The 21,084-nt window shown below is 39.1% G+C and overlaps 1 protein-coding gene across 1 annotated transcript in view; it reads right to left on the bottom strand.

The window, feature by feature from the left end:
* CPNE5 (copine 5) overlaps positions 1–21,084 on the bottom strand; it is a 202,490-nt gene that overhangs the window by 105,296 nt on the left and 76,110 nt on the right. The window contains 5 exon segments of the mRNA XM_051996747.1: positions 1,882–1,945; positions 4,142–4,201; positions 9,896–9,972; positions 12,725–12,764; positions 16,561–16,664. Coding sequence (XP_051852707.1) covers positions 1,882–1,945; positions 4,142–4,201; positions 9,896–9,972; positions 12,725–12,764; positions 16,561–16,664 — 345 coding nt within the window.

Genomic DNA, 21,084 nt, shown 5'->3' on the forward strand with positions numbered 1-21,084 from the left:
AACTGATCTCTGTTTGCCCCAGTTTCCTCAACTATAAAATGGGGAAAATAACTGTACTTCACAGAATTATTGTAAGAATCAAAAGAGATAATATTTGCAAAGCATTTAGAATGGTACCTGACACATAGTAAATTCTTAAGAAATGTTTGTTCCCTTCCTTCTCCTTGCCCTTTAATTTACAGAGGGAAGGAGGTCCAGAAAAATGAAACAACTTTCCCAAGAGTCACACAGCTATTAAGTGGCCAAGCCAGGATCTAAATCCACCACCAAGTCCAGCAGGCAGTCTCCTGACTACACTTTCCCCTTTTAAAATTCCTCCACAACAACTAGCACAGTGCTTTATAAATGGTACTGAAAGTAAATAATTGGTTACATGTTTATGGTGCTTAAAGATTTATTATCATTATTATTATCGATAGCACTATATACAGCACTATAACATTTACAATGCAATTTAAATACTTACTACAACCCCATGAGCAAATATTATTGAGCCCATTTTACAGAGAGCATCAGTCACACAGCTACTAAGTGCCAGAACGGGCATTTATGGGCAAATATCTGATTTACTTCTCCAAAGTGGAGCTAAGAAGGCTAGACTATCCAATTACTTCTCCTTCCTTTTCCTACTCCTACATCATTCTCTTGCTCCAGTTTTCAGTGGGTTGAGACCATTCCCTGGAAATCCCAGTTTCCAAGTTCAATCTACTCCTACTATGGCCACCCAACTTGTCCCTCCCACCTCTCCTCCAATTCACATCATTCTAGCCAGTTCCCTCAGACGAAATCAGGATTAATCTGCAGGACTTTTTCCTGATCAGTCTCACCTGAACCCTTTGTCTCCCATTGCCTTTGTCTGTCTAGCTAATAGTAGATTAAAAGGCAGGATGGAATGAAAGATTGTTTCATCCAAAACACACACACACACAGACACAGAGAGACAGAGACAGGGAGAGAGAGAGAGAGAGAGAGAGAGAGAGGAGAGAGAGAGAGAGAGAGAGAGAGAGAGAGAGAGAGAGAGAGAGAGAGAGAGAGAGAGAGAAATACAGAGAGAGAGAGAAATAGAGACACACAGAGAGAGAAATAGAGACAGAGAAAGACAGAGACAGAGAGACAAGAGAGACAGAGACAGAGACAGACAGAGAGACAGAGAGACAGAGAGAGACAGAGACAGAGAGACAGAGAGAGAGAGACATAGAGACAGACAGAGACAGAGACAGAGACAGACAGAGAGAAGAATGAAAACACTTCTGTCCTCCTATCCTGGAAGCTATATATAAGATTAAAAAAAAAAGAAAAAAGAAAACCAACACAAGCATTTATTAAGCATCTCCTGTACATAGTAGGAAGTTGGATACAAGTTTCTAAAGGACAGATTTCTTTTTTATTTCTTTATTTTATGTTATTTTTATTATTTCATATAAAATCCAGTTTTGTTATTTGTTATCTCTTTTTTTGTCTTTATATCCCAGCATCTACCATAATCATAGGTTTTTAATAATTGCCAGTTCATTGATTGACTAATTGATTGCAGAATCCCATGTTAGGCATTAAGAGGGAGGAAAAATAAATGTTAATTAAGAGACTGTTCCCTGTCCTCTCCCAGACTAAATCCACACCCTCAAGAAAACTCTTTTCTGGTCAGATGCTAAAACAGAAAAGGCAAATCTGCCTGCCTGAGTTATTGACAACACGGACAAACTCTGCTTCAGAAAATGTGAAAAGCAGTCCGAGTTGGAATGAAGGGCTTTGTTCCTCCTCCCTGCCCCCCAAGAACCCTCGTGGCTTTGCTGCTCCATGGAAAGACCACCTGGCCTCATTCACTGAAGTCAGCTGGCCCGGAGGGATCTCCCCTCCCATGCCTCCCCCCACCTCACTTACCCTGCAGTTGCTCAGCTCCTCCACTGACAAGATAATGGTACCACACTTCTTCCCAGGGACCCCGCTGAGAAAGGGAAAGAGCTGGTGTTAGACAATGGACACCCGCAACCAAGGCAGCCCCTTTCTTTCCTACTACTCCCCTTCCTCATCCCAGCACTGGCTGCAGCCCAGCCTTACCCCCACAGAAAGAAGTCTCCTGGAACATTTAGGAAATGTGTAAACCGGAGGGGACTCAAAACCTCTCAGATCTGGGATTTCCTCAGCTCAGCAATTTCGCCTGCCAGCAGCAGCAGAACAACCCATCTAGCACTAAGTACCCAAAGAATTATCTGAGGCACAAAATGATTTCAATGACAGACAGAACCTGAACTCAGATCTTCCCGACTTCAAATCCAACACCCACTTTCCACTATGTTGCCTTTTAGAAGCAACTTTTGCTATTGTTCAGTTATTTCAGTTGTGTCCGTCTCTCTGTGACCCCATTTGGGATTTTCTTGGCAAAAATACTGGAATTGTAAACCATTTCCTTCTCCAGTTTATATTATATATAAGGAGACTGAGGCAAAGAGGGTAAAGTGACTTACCCAGGGTCACACAGCTAGTAAGTCTCTAAGGCTAGATTGTAATTGAAGTCATCCTGACTCCAGGTCCAATGCTCCATTCACTTACACTATTTAGCTGCCTAGAAATGAGTACTCAAAGACAAACTCCCTCCAAGCCTAGAGTTAACTTCCTTTTCCCCTTCAGAATTAACTATATTTCCCTACCTAAGCTCCCCTTCTTGAGAGCCAAACTGGGATGGGGGGATTGGGGAGGCAAAGGAGGGGGATTGGATTATATGTTGTCTAGGAGAGGAGGGTGTGGAGAAGGGAAGGAGAGAATTTTCTTTTGCAAGGGTGAATGTTGAAAACTATCTTTGCATGTGTTTTGAAAATAAAAAGCAATTATTTTAAAAATGATCATTAAAATGTGGAAATATGTTTAAAAGAATTGTACATGTACTATATATAGTGGATTATTTGCTGTTTGGAAGGGATGGGAAAAGGGAGAGAGAAAAAATTTGGAACACAAGATTTTGCAAGGGGAAATGTTGAAAACTACCTTTGCATATATTTTGAGAATAAAAAGCTATTATTAAAAAAAGAAGAAGGAAAGAAAAACAAAAGATCACTTCTGAAGGGAAAAGCACACGGAAAGTCAATTAGCCCTTCCATGTACCTATAATTTCTATAGTTTCATTGCTATGCAAACACCAATGCAGACTGCAACTCCTTATCAAATCTTCCTTCACCTGATGAAGGCCAGACTTCTGGTGATAAAGCGAATAGCTAGGCTATACTTCAAAGGACAGTCACATAAACCACTCAAAGACTCAAAGTCTTTGCAGGTTCATAAAACCTACTAGAACTCACCCTCACATAAGTTTTAAGAACCAAGCGCTGTTTCCAAGTCATGGTAAGGAACTGAAGGAGGACTTTAGTGGAGGTCCACAATTGACATTATCCCATTACCTTCCCTCCCTCCTCCCCATAAAAACCAAACATTAAACTTCCTTTGACTTAATCTGCTCAGGATCACCCAGACGGTATAAAAAGGGAGAAGTGTTAAGGAGAAAGTCAGAAGAAAAAGTAAACTGGAAGTTTTTGTTGTTATCTGAAGCCCAAGGCTTCCTATCTTTGAGTAGGGTAGGATTTAATCTTTTGACCTGACCAGAAAGCTCAATCTCCCCAGATCCAGAGTTTACTCTAGGACTGCAGTTCTCAAACTTTTTGGTCTTAGACCTCTTTAAAAATTATCAAAGAACTGGAGTATTTAGGTAGTTCTGGGGATAGAACGCTGACCATGGAAGGAGTACCTGAATTCAATCTGGCTTCAGGCCAGCTGTGTGACCCTGGGCAAGTCACTTAACTCCAACTGAAGGTACCAAAAAAATTATTGAAGAACCCCACAAAGAGCTTTTGTTTATGTGAGTTATATTTATTGCTATTTACCATGTAGGACATTAAAACATCTTAGCATGATTATGAATATAGTTTTGGTCTCATGTGAGAACAGTGCTTTAGGACAATTTCCATCACTAATTTATCTAGAGCTCTGGAGCCCTTCCTCAGTGGGTGTCTTGGGGCAGGGATTAATTCTATACTCCTGACCAAGGCTGGATTTGCATATGGTCACAATGTGGATTCATATCTGGTCTTCTAAAAGCTGGTTTGGCTTTTCCCAACATTCTGTACAGGAAAGAAGGAGCCTTTGACCTTACCCATTTGACACTGATGGAATATGTTTGCCAGTCCTGGCATTCAAGCTGAATGTTCCTATCCTGAAGGAGAAAGACAGACAAACAGAGAAAGAAACATCAAGACAAAGATGAGGAGCAGGATGATGAGCAGGCTGCCCCTTCCTAACTAAACTTGGTATTTTTTATCTCTTCCAGAGGCTTCCAACACAGCCTCTTTCCACCCCTTTCCATACTGTTGCTCTTACAACCAGTCCCTTACCTTTATTTCTCATCCCACTATTTTAATTTTGCCTTCCTCATTAAACTTAAAGCTCATTAAGGGCAAAGGTTTTTCTTAATTTTCTTTATGTTTTTTTCTTTTCCTTCCCTTATATCACAGTGGTCACAAACAGTTTAGTTTCATGCACTTAAATCTGACAGCACATCTCTTGGAAGCTATAAGGTCTCCTCCCCTGTTCTTTCACCAACCCTGCTTAATAGGGAAGATAGCAACATTTAAGGGTTTACTAATATCTGGGGCTAGGACTACTTAGCTCTTTTTAAATAGAAGCTGTATATTCCCAAGTGTACCAGATCGTCATTATAATGGCTAACATTTATATAGTGCTTATTCTGTGCTAGGCGCTTTATAGTTATTTTCTCATTTAAGCCTCACACTCCTTAAAGGATGATGATGATGATGATGATGATGATGATGATGATGATGATGATAATGTGAAGTAGCTTCTACATGGGAAGCTAGGTTGCACAATGGGTAGAGCACCAAGTCTGGAGTCAGAAAGATTCATCTTCCTTAGTTCAAATCCAACCTCAGATATTCACTAACTTTGTGACTTTGGGCAAGTACTTTACCTTGCTTGCCTCAGTTTCCTCATCTGTAAAATGAGATGGAGAAAGAAATGGCAAAGCCCGCCAGTATCTTTGTCAAGAAAACCCCCAAGAGGTTCATGACTGAAACAACTGAACCACCACAAGAAAAGCATATAACACTTTAAGGTTTATAAAGTACTTTCCATATATTATCTTCTTTGACCTCCACCATCCAGTCTGGCATTATCTCCTTTGGATTCGATATTTCTCAACTCCAATTGATCTTTCCCCTAAAACTATCCCTACTTCCAATTTCCTCATTTCTACTAATGACACCACTGCCCTCCTCAGACTCACTACAGAATCACAAAATTTTAAAAATATCTTACTATCCTCATTGTACCAAAGAGGGAACTGAGGCAAGCTGAGGTAAAGTGATTTGCCCAGATTCACCCAACTGATAAATTTTTAAGGTCAAATTTTAATTCAAGTTCAAATTAGTTTTGTTTCCCCATGAATGAAATTTGGATTAAAATGTAATTGGGAAATATTTAACAAAATAAATAAAAATATAATAGAATATAGATTGAGTTATCTATGTTCTATTTTTTTTTGTTTGTTTCTGTGTCAATATGGGACCTGCAGAGATGCTTGTGTATGGCTTAATGGCTTGTTTCTATTTGCATTATAACACCATTGGTCTCCAGGGGTCCTCAAACTTTTTAAATAGGGGGCCAGTTCACTGTCCCTCAGACTGCTGGAGGGCTGGACTATAGTTAAAAACAAAAACTTTGTTTTGTGGGCCTTTAAATAAAGAAACTTCATAGCCCTGGGTGAGGGGGGCTGCAGCTGCAGCATCTGGCCCGCAGGCCGTAGTTTGAGGACCCCTGGAGGCCTCTACACCATATATTTTGATACTGTTTACAGTTATTCATTCATTTGCTCATTCATTCAACATATACTGATTGCCCACTATGTTTAATGTACTATGAGGAGACAAAAGAAATATATAGAACCTGCTCTTAAGGACCTCAGAGTTTAAGACATACAGAAAATACTCTGTGAACAAGAAACTGGATAATTCTCCCTTTGATTTCTATGTCTCTGACAAGTGAGGTTCTTGTTTTTTCTTGACAGATCTCAGACCTCCACTCACATCTTGCAACCTCCTCAACAGGGTTTTATTTTCTGCCTCCCCCAAATTTTCCAGCACCCTTTTGTGTTGTGTTCCCCTGTTCGAATATAAGATCCTTGAAGACAGGGACTATATTGTTTCCTTGTATTTGTATCTTCAGTGATTTAGCCTGGAACCTATTAAGTCTTTAATAAATGGTTTATCTCTCCATAAGGAAAGTACCAAGATCAGTAGAGAACGATAGATACAGCTGTTTGGGAACAACTAAGGAGAGCTTTAGAGAAGAAATGGGATTTGATTCCCTGCTTTAAGCATACAGTGTCAGGTATGTGTCCAATGAGCTATCCAATCATACCATTTTTCTTCTCTTTGTAAAATGAGATGGAAATACCTTACATCCTTTCCAACTCTGAAATGTATTATGCATCATCTATTTCTCTTGTAGCACAAGTCTGGGCACCTCAATAGGAATGGAGTGATATAGCCATGGAACCAAAATAAATGTGTTAGAAATCCCCTAATTCAAACTCTTAATTTTATAGATGGAAAATGAAGTCAAGAAAGAGGAAAATCACTTGCCTAAAATCATAAGAACCTCAGTCTCTTGATTCCCAAATCCAGGGCCACTGTCATCACATTATACTGACACGAGACTACAAAGCTTCTTCCCATCTCCCTGAACCCCCTCCCTTTCTTGCTATGGATCCACAGAGAGCCAAGTTCTCAAAGATCCCCAAATGCTCAATACTAAATGGATAAGCAGTGTTCTCCACCCCCACCAGGCCCCTTGGTGAGGGCCAGCTGGATCAGAGAGATGGATCAGAGAGGCCTCTGTCCCCCATGGGAGTAACTTTGCCTGTCTCGGAGGAAATCAGAGAGAAGAAGGCCTTTCTGACCTTCCTGGGTCTCTGGGTCCATCAGACCTGTTTCCCTAGGCAGACAAGTGACCTAGAAACTGCCGCCCCCACACTCAGACAAAGGCGCAGATGCAACCCACGGTTTTTACCACCAGCTGGGTTGTACAGAGGAAGCTGAAAGCTCCCAGTAGGTGACCAGACTCACTCCCAGGAGCCTACCCCCAACTCCCCTGCCCTTCCACTCCCCTAGAGAAACACACTCCCATCACCTACTCCCCCCACCACCACCTACAGCTCCCAACTCCTGACATGGTTGAGAAGGCAGCCTATTATTCCCTGACTAAGGAGCTGTCAGTCATGCTATGTATTATCTTTCTTCCCCCTTTTCTTTCTTCCACCCAATTTTCCCCCCTTCTCGTTAATGCCTCTGGGGCAGGGAGGAAAGGGCTGGCAGATGAGAAAAAACTAAAATTACATTTACCTTCCAGTGCATGAGGCAGCCTAGACTTAGAAAGGACATGGAATTTGGCTTCAGTGGACAAGACCCAAATCCTGGTTATGCTATTTTCTAACTGTAGATAATGGCCATTTTCTGGACCTCAGTTTCCTTGTTTATAAAATCAGAGGTTCAAAGTAGGTGATTTCTAAGGTGCCCTCTCGTGCTAAACATATGATCTATGATCATTCAGAAGCCAGCTGAAACCCCAGATCCTTCATGAAATCTTCCCTGACTATCCCTTCCCATGTTTTTCGCTTCCTTCTCTTTTCCTATTGCTCTTACAATTAGGACCTTACCACGTGGTATTTGTATCTCTGCCTTAGGGCTTTTTCCCCTTTTATTTTTTATTACACTAATACATATTTATGAAATAAAACAAGCATTTCGATAACAGTATAATTTTTTTAAAAGATTGTACATAAAGCTGCAAATCTACTATGCATAACTTGCTATTCCTTTCAAATATACAACAAAATTGCCATGCAAATTTCTTCTATTCTCTCCTCTACTTTAGTTTTGCTTTTCTCTATAAACTGAAAGTTCTTAGACAACGAATTGTGTCTTATGTCCTTTTACGTCCGCCCACATTACAGTGGTGGTGGGATTAGAATTGTAGTCCTGGGTAAGTACCAGTTTAGGGTCATGGATGTAAAGTCTGCCGATATACCTGGAGACTTGTTGGAAGTTATAAAGTTGTCTCTCCTGTTCTTTCCCCAGTTTTTGCTTGTTAGGAAATATGGCAGCATTTAAGGGCTTATTGGGGATCTGGGGCTAAGGTTGCTAAACCAACAGAGGAAAAATGCTTGGGAAAGGGGAATAACAAGGAAAAATTAGAGGGAAGCTGTCAACTAAAAGATGGAGGGATGGGCTAGAGTAAACCTGAATTTTGCTCACAATCTTCAATTTAGTGATGCTGGAAGATATCCAAAAATGGAATATGCTAATGAAATGAATTAATCCCCCTCCTCTTGCTAGTATGACCCCTCCCTAAATTAGCCTGTTTTCATTTAATATATACAGTTATTCCTTCTACATCTTGACTTTCCCCACTGGTATTTTGATGTATAGAGGATTGGCATAAGAAATTAAATGGGAATTTGGGGGGAGTTTTGCAAAAGCCCAGACAATAGAAAAAGTTTAGAAACTCAGAAATACATAAAATATATGAATAGTATTGTATAATATCAGTATATTTTATCTTTTAATGTCATCATAATTCAGATTCTTGTCTGATACAAAGGGAGGACCAAAATTTTTTACACAGATTTTCTAAATTGCAAGGGGTGTCATACCCCTAACCCTAGCGATGTGAATGCATGTATACATTAACTCTCTGTTAGATTGTAAGATTCTGGAGGGCAAATATTTTTTCACTTGTTTTTGTATTCTATTTAGCATAGATAGTGCCTAGCAATAGTAGACACTTAATAAATGTTCATTGATCGAGAGATTGAGCATGCTTGAGGAAAAGAACAAAGAGGATTGGCCCTGTGAGTCCTTCCACAAGCTCTGGAGCTTTCATTCATGGGAAAACTCTGCTTCTGGTCTAAGCCATCCCAGAACCAATCTGAGACAGCTCCCTGGCTAGCACCAAAAGAGACATCCCCAGTGGGGACACCCTCCCCTTCCCCATTTGCCCACCCCCCTCAATCCTTTCCCCAATCCTAGATAGTCCCAGAACCCATATAGCTCTAACCCTTTGCCCTCATTCTCCTCCTTAACTGCTTAACTATTATAGGGCTTGGAGGAAATGAAAATCAGAAGCTCCACTGGGGAGGGGGAAATGGGCTGGAGGATTCACCAGTCATGCTACCCCTGGCTTCTACGATTCTCCAGTTCTTACCATCTATGCCCTGCAATACCCCAGCATTATTAAGTAATTTAGGTCACTTAATTACTTAAGTAACTTCTAGAACTTGTCAATCACTGTACCCTAAGGATGCCCAGCCCTTTCCATTTGTCCTGTGGCTAAATTTTCTTTCATTTACTATCTCTGAAGATTAGAGTAGCTCTGACAGCTGAGACTTTTTTTTTCTATTTTATATCCTTTAAACTTTGTAAAGTACTTAAATGCTTTTTTCTTCATTTGTTCATTCATTCATTCCAGGAGGGACAGTTGCAGAGGCAGTTTCATCAAATGCTACCTTTTCCACTCCCACACTCCTCATAAGTAACTCTTTCCTCAGTGAGTCTGGTTATCTGAGGAGTGGCTGAGTGACTGGTCATTTTCAAGGCTTTGTAAAGGACCATGAGAGAGGTGGGTGGTCAGAACACCTGCAGCAATTAAATTCCTCCCAAACACTCAATAAGCTCATGATCCCCCAACTAAATTTACTAACACATCAAAATAAAACCCAAACATTTATTAAATTAAATGCCTATTTTGTGCAAGGTACCAGGTGGACCAAAATTGTCATTCACACATATTAAGCTAGATGGACCACCCGTTTCTGTTCCCTCCCCCACACACTTACGTGAGGGGCTTCTCCAGGCGACTCCCAGGGGACCCCACAATCTCTCCCAGAGTGCAGAAGGCCTGACCCAGGAAATCCTATAAGGACACAGAAAGAGTTTGTTGTCATCCACATGCCATTTCTAATTCCAAACCTCAGCTCCCACCCTTTCTAGGATGCTAGTTCATTGCCAAAGTGTCTTTTAGCTCTATCATTCTGACTTCATATGCATGTATTATTCCGTGCTATTCAATTATATGTGACTCTTCATGACCCCGTTGGAAGTTTTCTTGGGAAAGATACTGGAGTTATTTGCCATTTCCTTTTCCAGGAAACTGAGGCAAACAAGGTGATGGGATTTGCCCAGGGTCATACAGCTAGTAGTGTATGAGACCATCTTGACTCCAGGTCTGGCTCTCTATCCACTATGCCATCTAGCTACCCCAACTGTTATGTAGAAAGACCTTCCCATATTTACTACCTCATTGAAGGCCCTTATAGGTTATCTAGTCCAATTCCCTCAAAATGATGGGAAAACTGAGTCCAAAAAAGATTAAATGACTTAGCCACCATAGCACAGCCAATATCAGAGAAAGGATTCAAAACAAGATACTCTGATTCCAAAGCTTTTCCACTCTTTCCACTGATTATCTGGTGCCCATGTTACAAGAAAAGAACCAGAGGCTCCCAAAAGAAAATACTTTACCATGGCCAGATGGTATGTGAATGGCAGAACTGATATTAAAACACAAGCCAGTTAACACATCAAACTCAGTGAGGTCCCACAACCCTAATAATCAAGATCAAGGGAGAAGATAGTGGGATCTTTGAATCCCAGAGGAAATCATTTAGAGGCTCATGAAGGGGAGAAGTGGGTAATTGCCTTGATGTAAAAATTAAAATCAGGAAGATTGACATTAGCCCATTGTAAATTTGTTGTTTTTGAATCATTTCTCAGTCATGTCTGACTCTTTGTGACTCATTTGGGGTTTTCTTAGTAAAAGATATTGGGAGAAAATGGTTTGCCATTTCCTTCTCTAGCTCATTTTACAGATGAGGAAACTGAGGCAAACAGAATGAAGTGATTTGTTCAGGGTCTCACAGATATTAAATGTCTGAGGCTGGATTTGATTTCAGAAAGCAGAGTCTTCCTAACTTCACATCCAGTGTTCTATCCCCTGCACCATCTAGCTGATATTTAATATTAAATTAGAAGGAAAATTATTTTAATGATTTTATTTTTTTGAGGCAAGGTCACACCACTAGAGGCCAGATTTGACCTCAGATCCTCCCATCTACAGGGCCAATGGTCTATCCATTGTGCTACTTGTTCTTAACCCACAGCATTTAATAATGATGCTTTCCTTTGAGAGGAAAAATGTTTGTGCCTGGTAAGAAGCTGATGATTCTTTATATAAGTATACAAGGCTACCAGGAAAGACATGGCTCCTGCCTTAGTGAATTTAGTTAGCAAATTTTAGATTAGAGTCTACTAGGTTAGGTAAGACATAAATAAATAGCTATGATATAATAATAGCTAACATTTATATAGCGCTTTAAGCAGCAGTGTGCTGGTTGCTGATTGCAAAAAAAATGCATAACTCATTTTTACATTAAATTTACATTATTAACATTTGCTCCATCATTCTTTTAAGTCTAGAAAAAGAAACAAAATAATAACTTCAGGCATGTTTTGTAACATTTGCTTATTTCACATTCAAAATTTAACACTTGAGTCTCACAAACTAGAACAAACTAGCTCCAACACATTTCTGCCTTTCAGATTTGCTGAGTTTGGGAAAAAATATTATTTAATTAAAAATTAAAAGATTTGTTGAATGCTTTACATACATCACCTCCCACAAAGTGGAACAAGATTGGTGCACAAGAGAGTTACACAAGAGTGGAAGTACAAGGAGAGTTGGGAAAAATCATTTTGAACAGGGGATTGTGACAAAGATAAGCACTGATTACTTAATAATAATAATAATAAATAATCAAGTTTATTAAGTCCCTACTACGTGCCAGGCACTGGGCATATAAAGAGACAAAAACCACTCCTTGCCACACTGATGAAGACTTCATGGAGGAGATGGTAATAGAGCTGAATGTTGAATGGAAGGCAGAATTTCAACTAATAGAGATGGTTTGGGACTGGAGTCTGTGGATGAAACAAAGGAGAGAGGGGTCCCAGATATGGTTAATGGTTTGAGCAAAATGGGGCAGGAAAACTCTTGAGTTGTTTCAGGAAAGGTAAATAGTCAGCCTTGGTTGACATGTGTACAACACATGAAGGGGAATAGCTGGACCTAGGAAACTCAGCAGCCCAATGGATAAAGTGCTGAACCTAGAGTCAGGAAGCCCTGAATTCAAATCCAGCCTTAGACATGTACTAGCTGTATGACCCCAAGTTAAGCAGTTTAAACTGTCTGCCTCAGTTTCCACAACTAACTACAAAATGGGGATCACAGTAATACCCACCCTCCTATTGTTGTTGGGTTGATCAGATGAAGTAAGATTTGTTAAAGTATTTAGGACAATTCAAATCTGGCCTCAGACACTTACTAGCTGAGTGACTCTGGGCAAGTCCCTTTACCCTATTTGCCTCAGATTCTCCTCATCTGTAAAATATACAGAAGGAAATGACAAACCACTCAGATCTTGGCCAAGAAAATCCCAAATGAGGTCACAAAAGAGTAGGATAGGACCGAACTTGAACAACAACAAATTTAGAGTAAATGTTCCCTCCACCTTTCCTTTTCAGAGACTGAGGAAGGTCCGGATAAAGGTTCTGTACCTGATACTTAACAAACATTTCAGAAATCAAGAAAGCAACGGCCTGATACTTACATGTTTGGAGAGATCAGGACTCTTAGAATCCACATCATACCTGTGAAGGATACAAAAAAGAGCAAGGATGATAAGCCCAGGTCAGCCTTGCCATTCCCAGATCCCAGAAGACCACTCAAGGAAGTAGCTATTTTATAAAGACCAAAGACTACACATAGTCTCCCGCTAGGAAGCTAGTACTTTGGCCATTGGGAAATAATCTTTCCTTCAACCCCTCAATGTCCCAATGCATCCTTCTGGCCTTGGACTGATGGATAACTACCTGCATATCCCCTCTTTTTTCTAGGAGCCTGGACTCCCTCCTTCTCACACCTGAGAGCATCCCTTTCTTTCTCTTCTGACACATCTCCAGACACCCATCTCTTTCAGTCTCTCTTTATAACCAAATCCTGGATCCCAGCCCTGGAGAGCACCCATCAAGAAAGAGTCATTAGCTTCTCAGCAAGCACAGGCGTTTTTTCTTTTTGAAATGTCACTGTTAAAATGTTGCAGGGTTTTTTCTTTCTGATTTAATGTAAAACACCAACAATAGACTAATATGAGTCTTCTTGCTTTAAATTTCTATGTGTAGGCAGTTTCCCACCTCCCCCTTCATTACAGTCTAAATGATTTCCTCTGGACTCCAAAGCTCCCGTTCTGCCCTTATAGCCTTTGGCCCCTAGTGTCACTACTAGGTCTGTGTTCTAAAGAGATTATAAAAGAAGGGAAAATACTCTTTTCCTGTGCAAAACTATTTGTAGTGGCTCTGTCTGTGGTGGCAAGGAACTGGACACTGAATGGCTGCCCATCAGGTGGGGAATGGCTGAATAAGTTATGGTATGTGAATGCAATGGAATATTGTTGTTCTATAGGAAATAATGGGCAGCCTGATTCCAGAGAAGCCTGGAGAGATTTACATGAACTAATGCTGAGTGAAATGAGCAGAAGCAGGACAATATTGTACAGTAACAGCAAGATTATGTGATGATCATCTATGATAGACTAAGCTCGTCACACAGCAGTACATTGATCCAAGACAATTTCAGTAGCCTTGAGAAATTTCCATCCATATCCAGATAGACAACTATGAAGACTGAATGCATACTATTTTCACCAGTGGTATTTTTTTTTGGGGGGGGGTTTGCTTATTCTTTCACATGTTTTTTCCATTTTGTTCTGATTTTTCTTTCACAACATGGAGATACATTTTAAAAAAAAAGAACTTAACTTTGTTCTTTCTCTATGGAACCTCAGAAGCTGCTTACTCTAATTTTACAAATGGGGAAACTGAGGCCCATTAAGTTTCCTAAGTCACACAGCAAGTAATATCAGGGACAGAATTCACAACTAGGTCTTTTGTTCCCCAAAGCAGTGTTTTTTTCACCGTACTGGGCTACTCCCACTACACTAGCTGGGTGTTTTCAGAAGCTCTGAGAAGTCCCCTTCCCACCTCATCAGAAAACCTACTATCCTGAGTCAGCCTTAGGCAAAAGGGATATGATTCTCTTATGAGGCTAGGAATATATTAAGCTTTCTCAGGCACTGATAGTCACAGGAAAGAAAAAAAGAACCTAAGAGGCAGGAATATGTATGTCTGTATATATATTAGGTATCTATACAAATGTTTGGGTATGTGTGTACGTATGCATACATATTACTTTGCATCATTATATTCTCGATATGTTTTCTTTATAAAGGTTTTATATTCCTTATACATTTCCTATATATGTATATATCGCCTATATATTCCAAATATATTTCATATATATCCTCTATCTATTCCTTATATGCATACTTACACATATGTATATGCATATACATACATATAAATGTATACATATATTTGTTTATACAAAAAAAGCCTATATACAGGAAGTCTCAAAAGTTTTCATGTAAATTAAAGCTATGATGGATTAAAATATTTTAAAACTGCAAACAACTTTTGAAACACTCTTCTTATGCCATATATGTATATATATGTATATGTGTGTGTGTAAAATATATATATATATATACACACATACATACACACATATATTAACTGTTGCTGTTGTTGTTATTCAATTGTTTCAGTAATGTCCAGCTCTTTGTGACACCATTTGGGGTTTTCTTGGCAAAGATGCTGGAGTGTCATATAATAATGTTATATAGTCATATAATAATAATAACTAATATTTAAATAGCACATATTAGGTGCCAGACACTGTGCTAAGCACTTGACAATTATTGTGTCATCTGATCTAACTACATTAGAAGGTAAATGCTATTATTATCCCCATTTTACATTTGAGGAAACTAAGGCAAAAAGAAGTTGTGATATGTACAACCAAAGGTATATTTGAACTTAGGTCTTGATTATAGGCCCAATGCTCTAGCCACTGACTTTATATATATATATACTCATATATTCCCAATGGAGGATAGCCTAAGATGCTCCTTTTTAAAAAATTCTACCAGAACTGTGATTTCCTCAGTGAACACCTAGCATGTATATGTGCATGTGTATATATATATACACATAAACATATATGCACCCACATATATATCTCCCCCTGTATTCAGAGGACAAAAAGTTTCTCTTCAGCTCTTCCCGTATCATGTTTAGGGCCAGTCTTGGACGCAGTCCCTCCTGCCTGCCCTCGTCCATCTGCCTTTCTCTATCTCTGGGTCTCCCCATCTTATCCAGCCTGGAATTGTAATCAACCACTCATGGCTTAATCCCATTACTGACTGGCACAAGAACTTGGACCTGCTCCATTTCTGATTAGTGCTATTTCAATGCCATCCTCCTTAGGCAGCCCGATGGGCCCCTTTCTTCTAAAGAACAGGTCACCATACTGGTGCTTATCTTAGTGTAAGAGTCCCACTGGCATGGCCCTCCTCTAGTACAGGACTCTAAAGCATAAGAGATCCATCAGATTCAACCTTATCCACAGAAAGAACTACAGGCCTGTACCTTGGACTATCTGCATTTTCCCCAAGATGTCTGCAAGCAAAATGTCCTCCTTCTCCATCAAAATCTATCTACCTTCCCATACTACTCTGAGAGAAATTATTATTTTGCTACTATATTAACAAACAAACATTAAACTAGGATTTATGTTTATTTCTCCTTTTTTTAAAGGTCTAACTCCCGTAGGTCAGTGTGTCGTTCTCTGAAGGACATGGTTGATTGATGAGATTACCCCTAATCCTAGGGGAACATGGTACTTAATCATGGGCCAGACCCTACCCAATCAGGATGGGGGGGGGAGCTATAAACAAATGCATTCTGGGCAATTCTTGCTCCAAGGAGAAAAGTCCTGACTTTGTGACCCTCCATTAGAATTTAGGGTGACCCCAGCCCGTGAATGAGAAAATCAGTCTGGATGGAGATGGATTCCCCTCTCCAGATTGCTAGAGGTGGCTAAGTCTCATCATCAGGCCAGTTCTCAACAGGAAGAATTGAAGATTTATAACCCATTTCCTCATTAAATATTCACCAATCAAGTTGATTTTTCCTATCAGGGGTATTCCCTTTCAAAAAATATTTAAGGCATGCAATGTCTCAATTAGGGATCTTTGGTTACCCAGAGAAACCACTAACCATCAATTTATTGATAACCAACTAGCCTGATTATTAATTACCCAGAAACTCTTTTGGGTTTTTCATTTGTCATCCCCCCAAGAGATGAGAAATGGCTTCTCCAGTTTGCCCATAAATAAGACCACTAGTTAGCCTATCCCTTGCTTTCTTCCTTCCCACCCACACAATCTCTCTCCTTAACAGACACATAAACATTCACACCAATATCCACCCACATACAGACCCCCAGAAGGCTGATTCTGAGACTGGAGCAACTGCTTCTCACACTTACAGATCGAATCTGATGTTCTGTTTCTCCTCAAAGAAATAATCCAGTATAAATTTGCGCACAAAATCCGGATTCAGTGTGTTGTCAATCACCTCTGTCCTTCCAAACTGCAAGAAAAATCAAAGCGTCAACTTCTGGAAAGAGTCTATTTTTTTAAAACTGTGCCTGGAATTGCATCAGAGCAGGGAGCTTCCAGGGAGGAATTTCATCTGCAAAGGCAGATGAGCACCTTCTTTGCACCACATCTCGTTATCTCAGAGGTGCCTGTGGTGCTGAGAGGGTAAGTGATTTTCTAGAGGTCAAAGGACAGGCTTGGATCTACATTTTCCTGACTCTGAACATAGCTCTGTATCAGCTGCTCCACTGTGTCTCTCTGTTGATGATTAAAAAAGAGGAGGAGCTGAAGGAGAATAACGGATGATTGATGATAATGAGAAAATGAACCATAAGAGATTTGGAAAGTATCCTGAAAAAAAACCATAAAATATTAACAAAACACAGAACCCATCCCCCTCAAAGTGTCTACAGCAAGATTAATGCATTCTCTCTGAAGGGGAGGAAGAGAACTAGCAGGCATTTTTAGAACACATGATAAACAAGTGAAAACTCTACAGAAATACTTTGGGAACAACCAGATAGCACTTCACTGACCACTAGTAAAGGCTGACAGCAGATGCATGCAGTTGGATTTGTCAAACAGAAATGAGAGTTGTTTGCCTCCAGATGGAGCCTCTGAAATGGCCAGGATCCAAAAGCAGAATCAAAGGGCTCTCCATGGGTGACATCGGCATGAACTCAACCAACAATATGTGGACAAAAAAGCATCAAACAAATGGATAAGTCATGCAAATTTGTTTGGGGAAATGGAAGGATTTCTGATGGCAATTCAGGATCAAGTCATTGCCACCAGAAATTATAAAAGGACTGCACCAAGGGAACAGAGAAAACTGGGTAATACATCTCTAAAGGCTGCAAAGATTTAGTTCCTACTGAATACCTAACAAAATATGAATTATACTCCAGAAGTTTACTATCTTTTTATGGACTTGTAGATGTTGTTTAGTTTTGTTGTTCATGTTTACTCTTCATGACCCCATTTGGGTTTTCTTGGCAGATATTGAAGTAGTTTGCCATTTTCTTTTCCAGTTCATTTTATAGATGAAGAAATTCAGGCAGATAGAGGTAAGTGACTTGCCTGTGGGTCACATGACTAATATAAGCCAGATTTGAACTCAGGAAGATGAGTCTTTCTGATTCCAGGCCCAGAACTCTATTCACTGCACCACCTAGCTACTCATTAAAAAAAAAAAAAAAACACCTATCAATTAACTATTATATTAAAGCAAAAAAGAATACAGCATCTACATTGTATGAATCATATCATACTTTTAGACCTGTTTCCTGACTTCCATTCCACTTTACCATTCCAATGAAATACTCTCTCAAGAATCACCACTTGGCTTTGGGAATTGACTTACAATAAATTTTATCAATGGTTATGTTCCCTGATCTCTGCCAATCATCCTCTTCTTCTAAATATTTTCTCCCTTGGCTTAAGAGATACCATACTGGCCCATGTTCTACCTCTTAAATTTCTGCTTTTCCTTCCTTAGCATCTTATCTCCTTTCTACCACTGAAGTGAGGGTACCCCAAAGTTTTGTCCTTGACTCTCTTCTCATTTCTTTTTACACTTTCTCCCTATTCAACATCTCTCAATGTCATGACTTCAGTTGTTACCTGATGCAAACAGATTTCCAATTCGTTACCTCTAATCTGGATCTTTCCCTGAACTACACAGAACCACATTTCCAAATGTCAACAGAACATCACTAGGGTACCTCATTGACACCTCAAAACTAACCATATTTTCTTTCCCCACAAAAAAATGTTTCTTGTAGTTCTGATTTTGACCTCTGTAATGAGACTACCATTCACTCAGTTTTCCATATTTTCAACTTTGCTATTGTCTTTTGACTCCTCCTTTTCTCTCTCACTCCTCATAAGCAATGTTATTAAATCCTATTGAAATCAACCTTCAGCTATATCTTTCAACAGTCCTTTTAACTCTAGTCCTCTGGCTAGTACAGTACCACAGTAACCCCTAAGGTGACTTCCTGCCTAACAAAATTGAACTAGAAAAAATAATGCAAGAAAGCAAATTTGATCCCATTATTATTGCTGATCCTTAGTGGGATAAGCCTCATGACAGAAACATGACTCTGGATGATAATATCTTACTTTTAAGAAAGGAGAGTGGTTGGGAGCAGTTTAAAAGTTATTTCTGTGATAGCACTAAACTATAGACCACCTAAACAGAAAAGGGAAATAGATAAGTTGAGGAATCAGAATGCAGTAGTGATAGGGTAATTCATTTCCTCAGAACCCATCTGTTAAGAGATTTGTGCCAAAAGCAAAACAGCTAAAAACCCTTTTCTTTTCGATTTCTTTTCAATTAACAAAAATCTATTTTTTTTCTTCCCCCATTGAAAAGGAAAAGAAAAACAAAGCCTTTATAACAATTATGAGCAGTCAAGCAAAACAAATTCCCACATTCAGCCAACAACTTTTTCACTTGCCTTAATGATAATTTCACCCAACAATGGGGTATTCTCTTCTGGATCTGATTTTCTCACCAACAGAGATGCACTGGCTTCTGAGTGAGAAATAACAGGAAACTTTTGGAGATGTAATCACTCCCTTCTAGAGTTTATGACAGACAGAGAGGCAAGTCCAACATAGTCTGATGAGAACCTTGAATTTGTGGAGATTTGATTATTAGAGGAGGGAACTCAAGGTCCTACTTTAGATCCCACAAACCAAAACTCTTCAGGGGAAACCAGTCCTAGAGGGATGGAAAATTCTCAAGAATGAAATTATAAAATTCTTAAGATGCAAAGGAAAGCAATTCCAATGAGGATGAAAAACTTGCCTGAGAAAGATGATATGATTGCAAGAGAACTCATCTTGGATTTTTAAAAGAAATGACATTAGGTGAAAATGAACATAGTTAACATAAAAGTATGAACATTAGATGGAAATGAAGTCTATGAATACAAAGGCATAGTATGGTGCCTTAAGAAGTCAACTAAATACAATGATAGAAGACAATTAGGAAAGACTTATAATAAAAGAAACTGTCTCTCTCCATCCAGAGAAAGAACTGTAAAGCCTGAATGCAGATGAAAATACTTTTTCTTTATTTTATTTTTCTTGGGGTTTTTTTCCTGTGTTTTCTTTCACAGCATGACTTACATGGAAATGTGTTTTGCATGACTACACATATATAACTTGTGTCAAATTGCTTGCCTTCTCAATGGGGAGAGGGAAAGGAAGAAGAGAATTTGGAATGCAAAATTTGAAAAAAAAAACCTAAAATATGTTTACGTGTAATTGGGGAAAATAAAATATGAAAATTTTCTAAAGAAACATAAAAAGGAAGGCGAACTGAAGCTGATAAGAAAAGATTCTTAATACAATGTGTTCTATTATATATGCACTTTCTTGAAATGGAAATTTATTTTCTGCTGTGCAAATGACAATGTTTTTAAATTTTTTTTCTATTTTGTATTTAGGTTTTAGATAAATAAATGCATTTTAAAAAGAAAAGATAGGAATAATATAAAGCATTTTTTGGTTCTTTTTTTGTTGTGGGGGCTAAGGGAGAAAAGGGAATGCTTACCACAGTGTCTGGCGTATTGTAGGTACTTAATAAATGTTTATTGATTAATTGAAAGTAGAAAAAATGTGGAAAATCAGGTGATTAAAGCTAAAGGATAGGAATAAATGGAATAATGCCAATTGGCAATAGAGAGAAAACAAGAGCTGTTCATTTTTCTCCTTTATCTGCCCTTTAGACTGGAAAGGACAGTACTAAAATGGCTTCTAGAGAGTTGATACCCAAGATAAGTCAGGAGATAGTTAGAGAGCACTTAGCTTTCTTTGCTGAAATCAAGTCATCCTGCCCAGCTGAGCTACATTCTCAGCAACTAGGGAAAAAGTAGATATGATATTAGAACCACTGTCAGTGGTATTTAAAAGACCATGGAGAATATGAGAAGTGTGAAAAGATTGGAGAAGGACAAATATTGTCCTAGTTTCCAAAAATGAGAAGAGAATGGAATTTCCAAACTATAGGCCAGTGAGCTTTACTTCAATTTTTGGAAAAATTCTATAATGTATTATTAAGGCCATAAAATACAAACTGTCTAGGAAAGACAATAATCACAAAAATTCTTCATGACTTCACCAAAAGTAGCTCATACAAAATTAGTCTTGTTTCTCTCTTTTCTTCCCTTCTCTCTCTCTCTCTCTCCTCTTTCTCTCTCTCTCTCTCTCTCTCTCTCTCTCTCTCTCTCTCTCTCTCTCTCAACAGAGTTTCTAAACTTGTAAGGTTGAGAGAATTCTGGAGATAGAATTGACCTAAATTTTGCCAAAACTTTTCCTTAAGTATTTCATGCTATTCTAATGGACAAGATAAAGAGATATGGGTAGTGTATGATGGCAAATGTTTAATTAGCTGACTCTCC

This window comes from Antechinus flavipes, chromosome 4, assembly GCF_016432865.1.
Source record: "Antechinus flavipes isolate AdamAnt ecotype Samford, QLD, Australia chromosome 4, AdamAnt_v2, whole genome shotgun sequence".
Taxonomy (NCBI): Eukaryota; Metazoa; Chordata; class Mammalia; order Dasyuromorphia; family Dasyuridae; genus Antechinus; species Antechinus flavipes.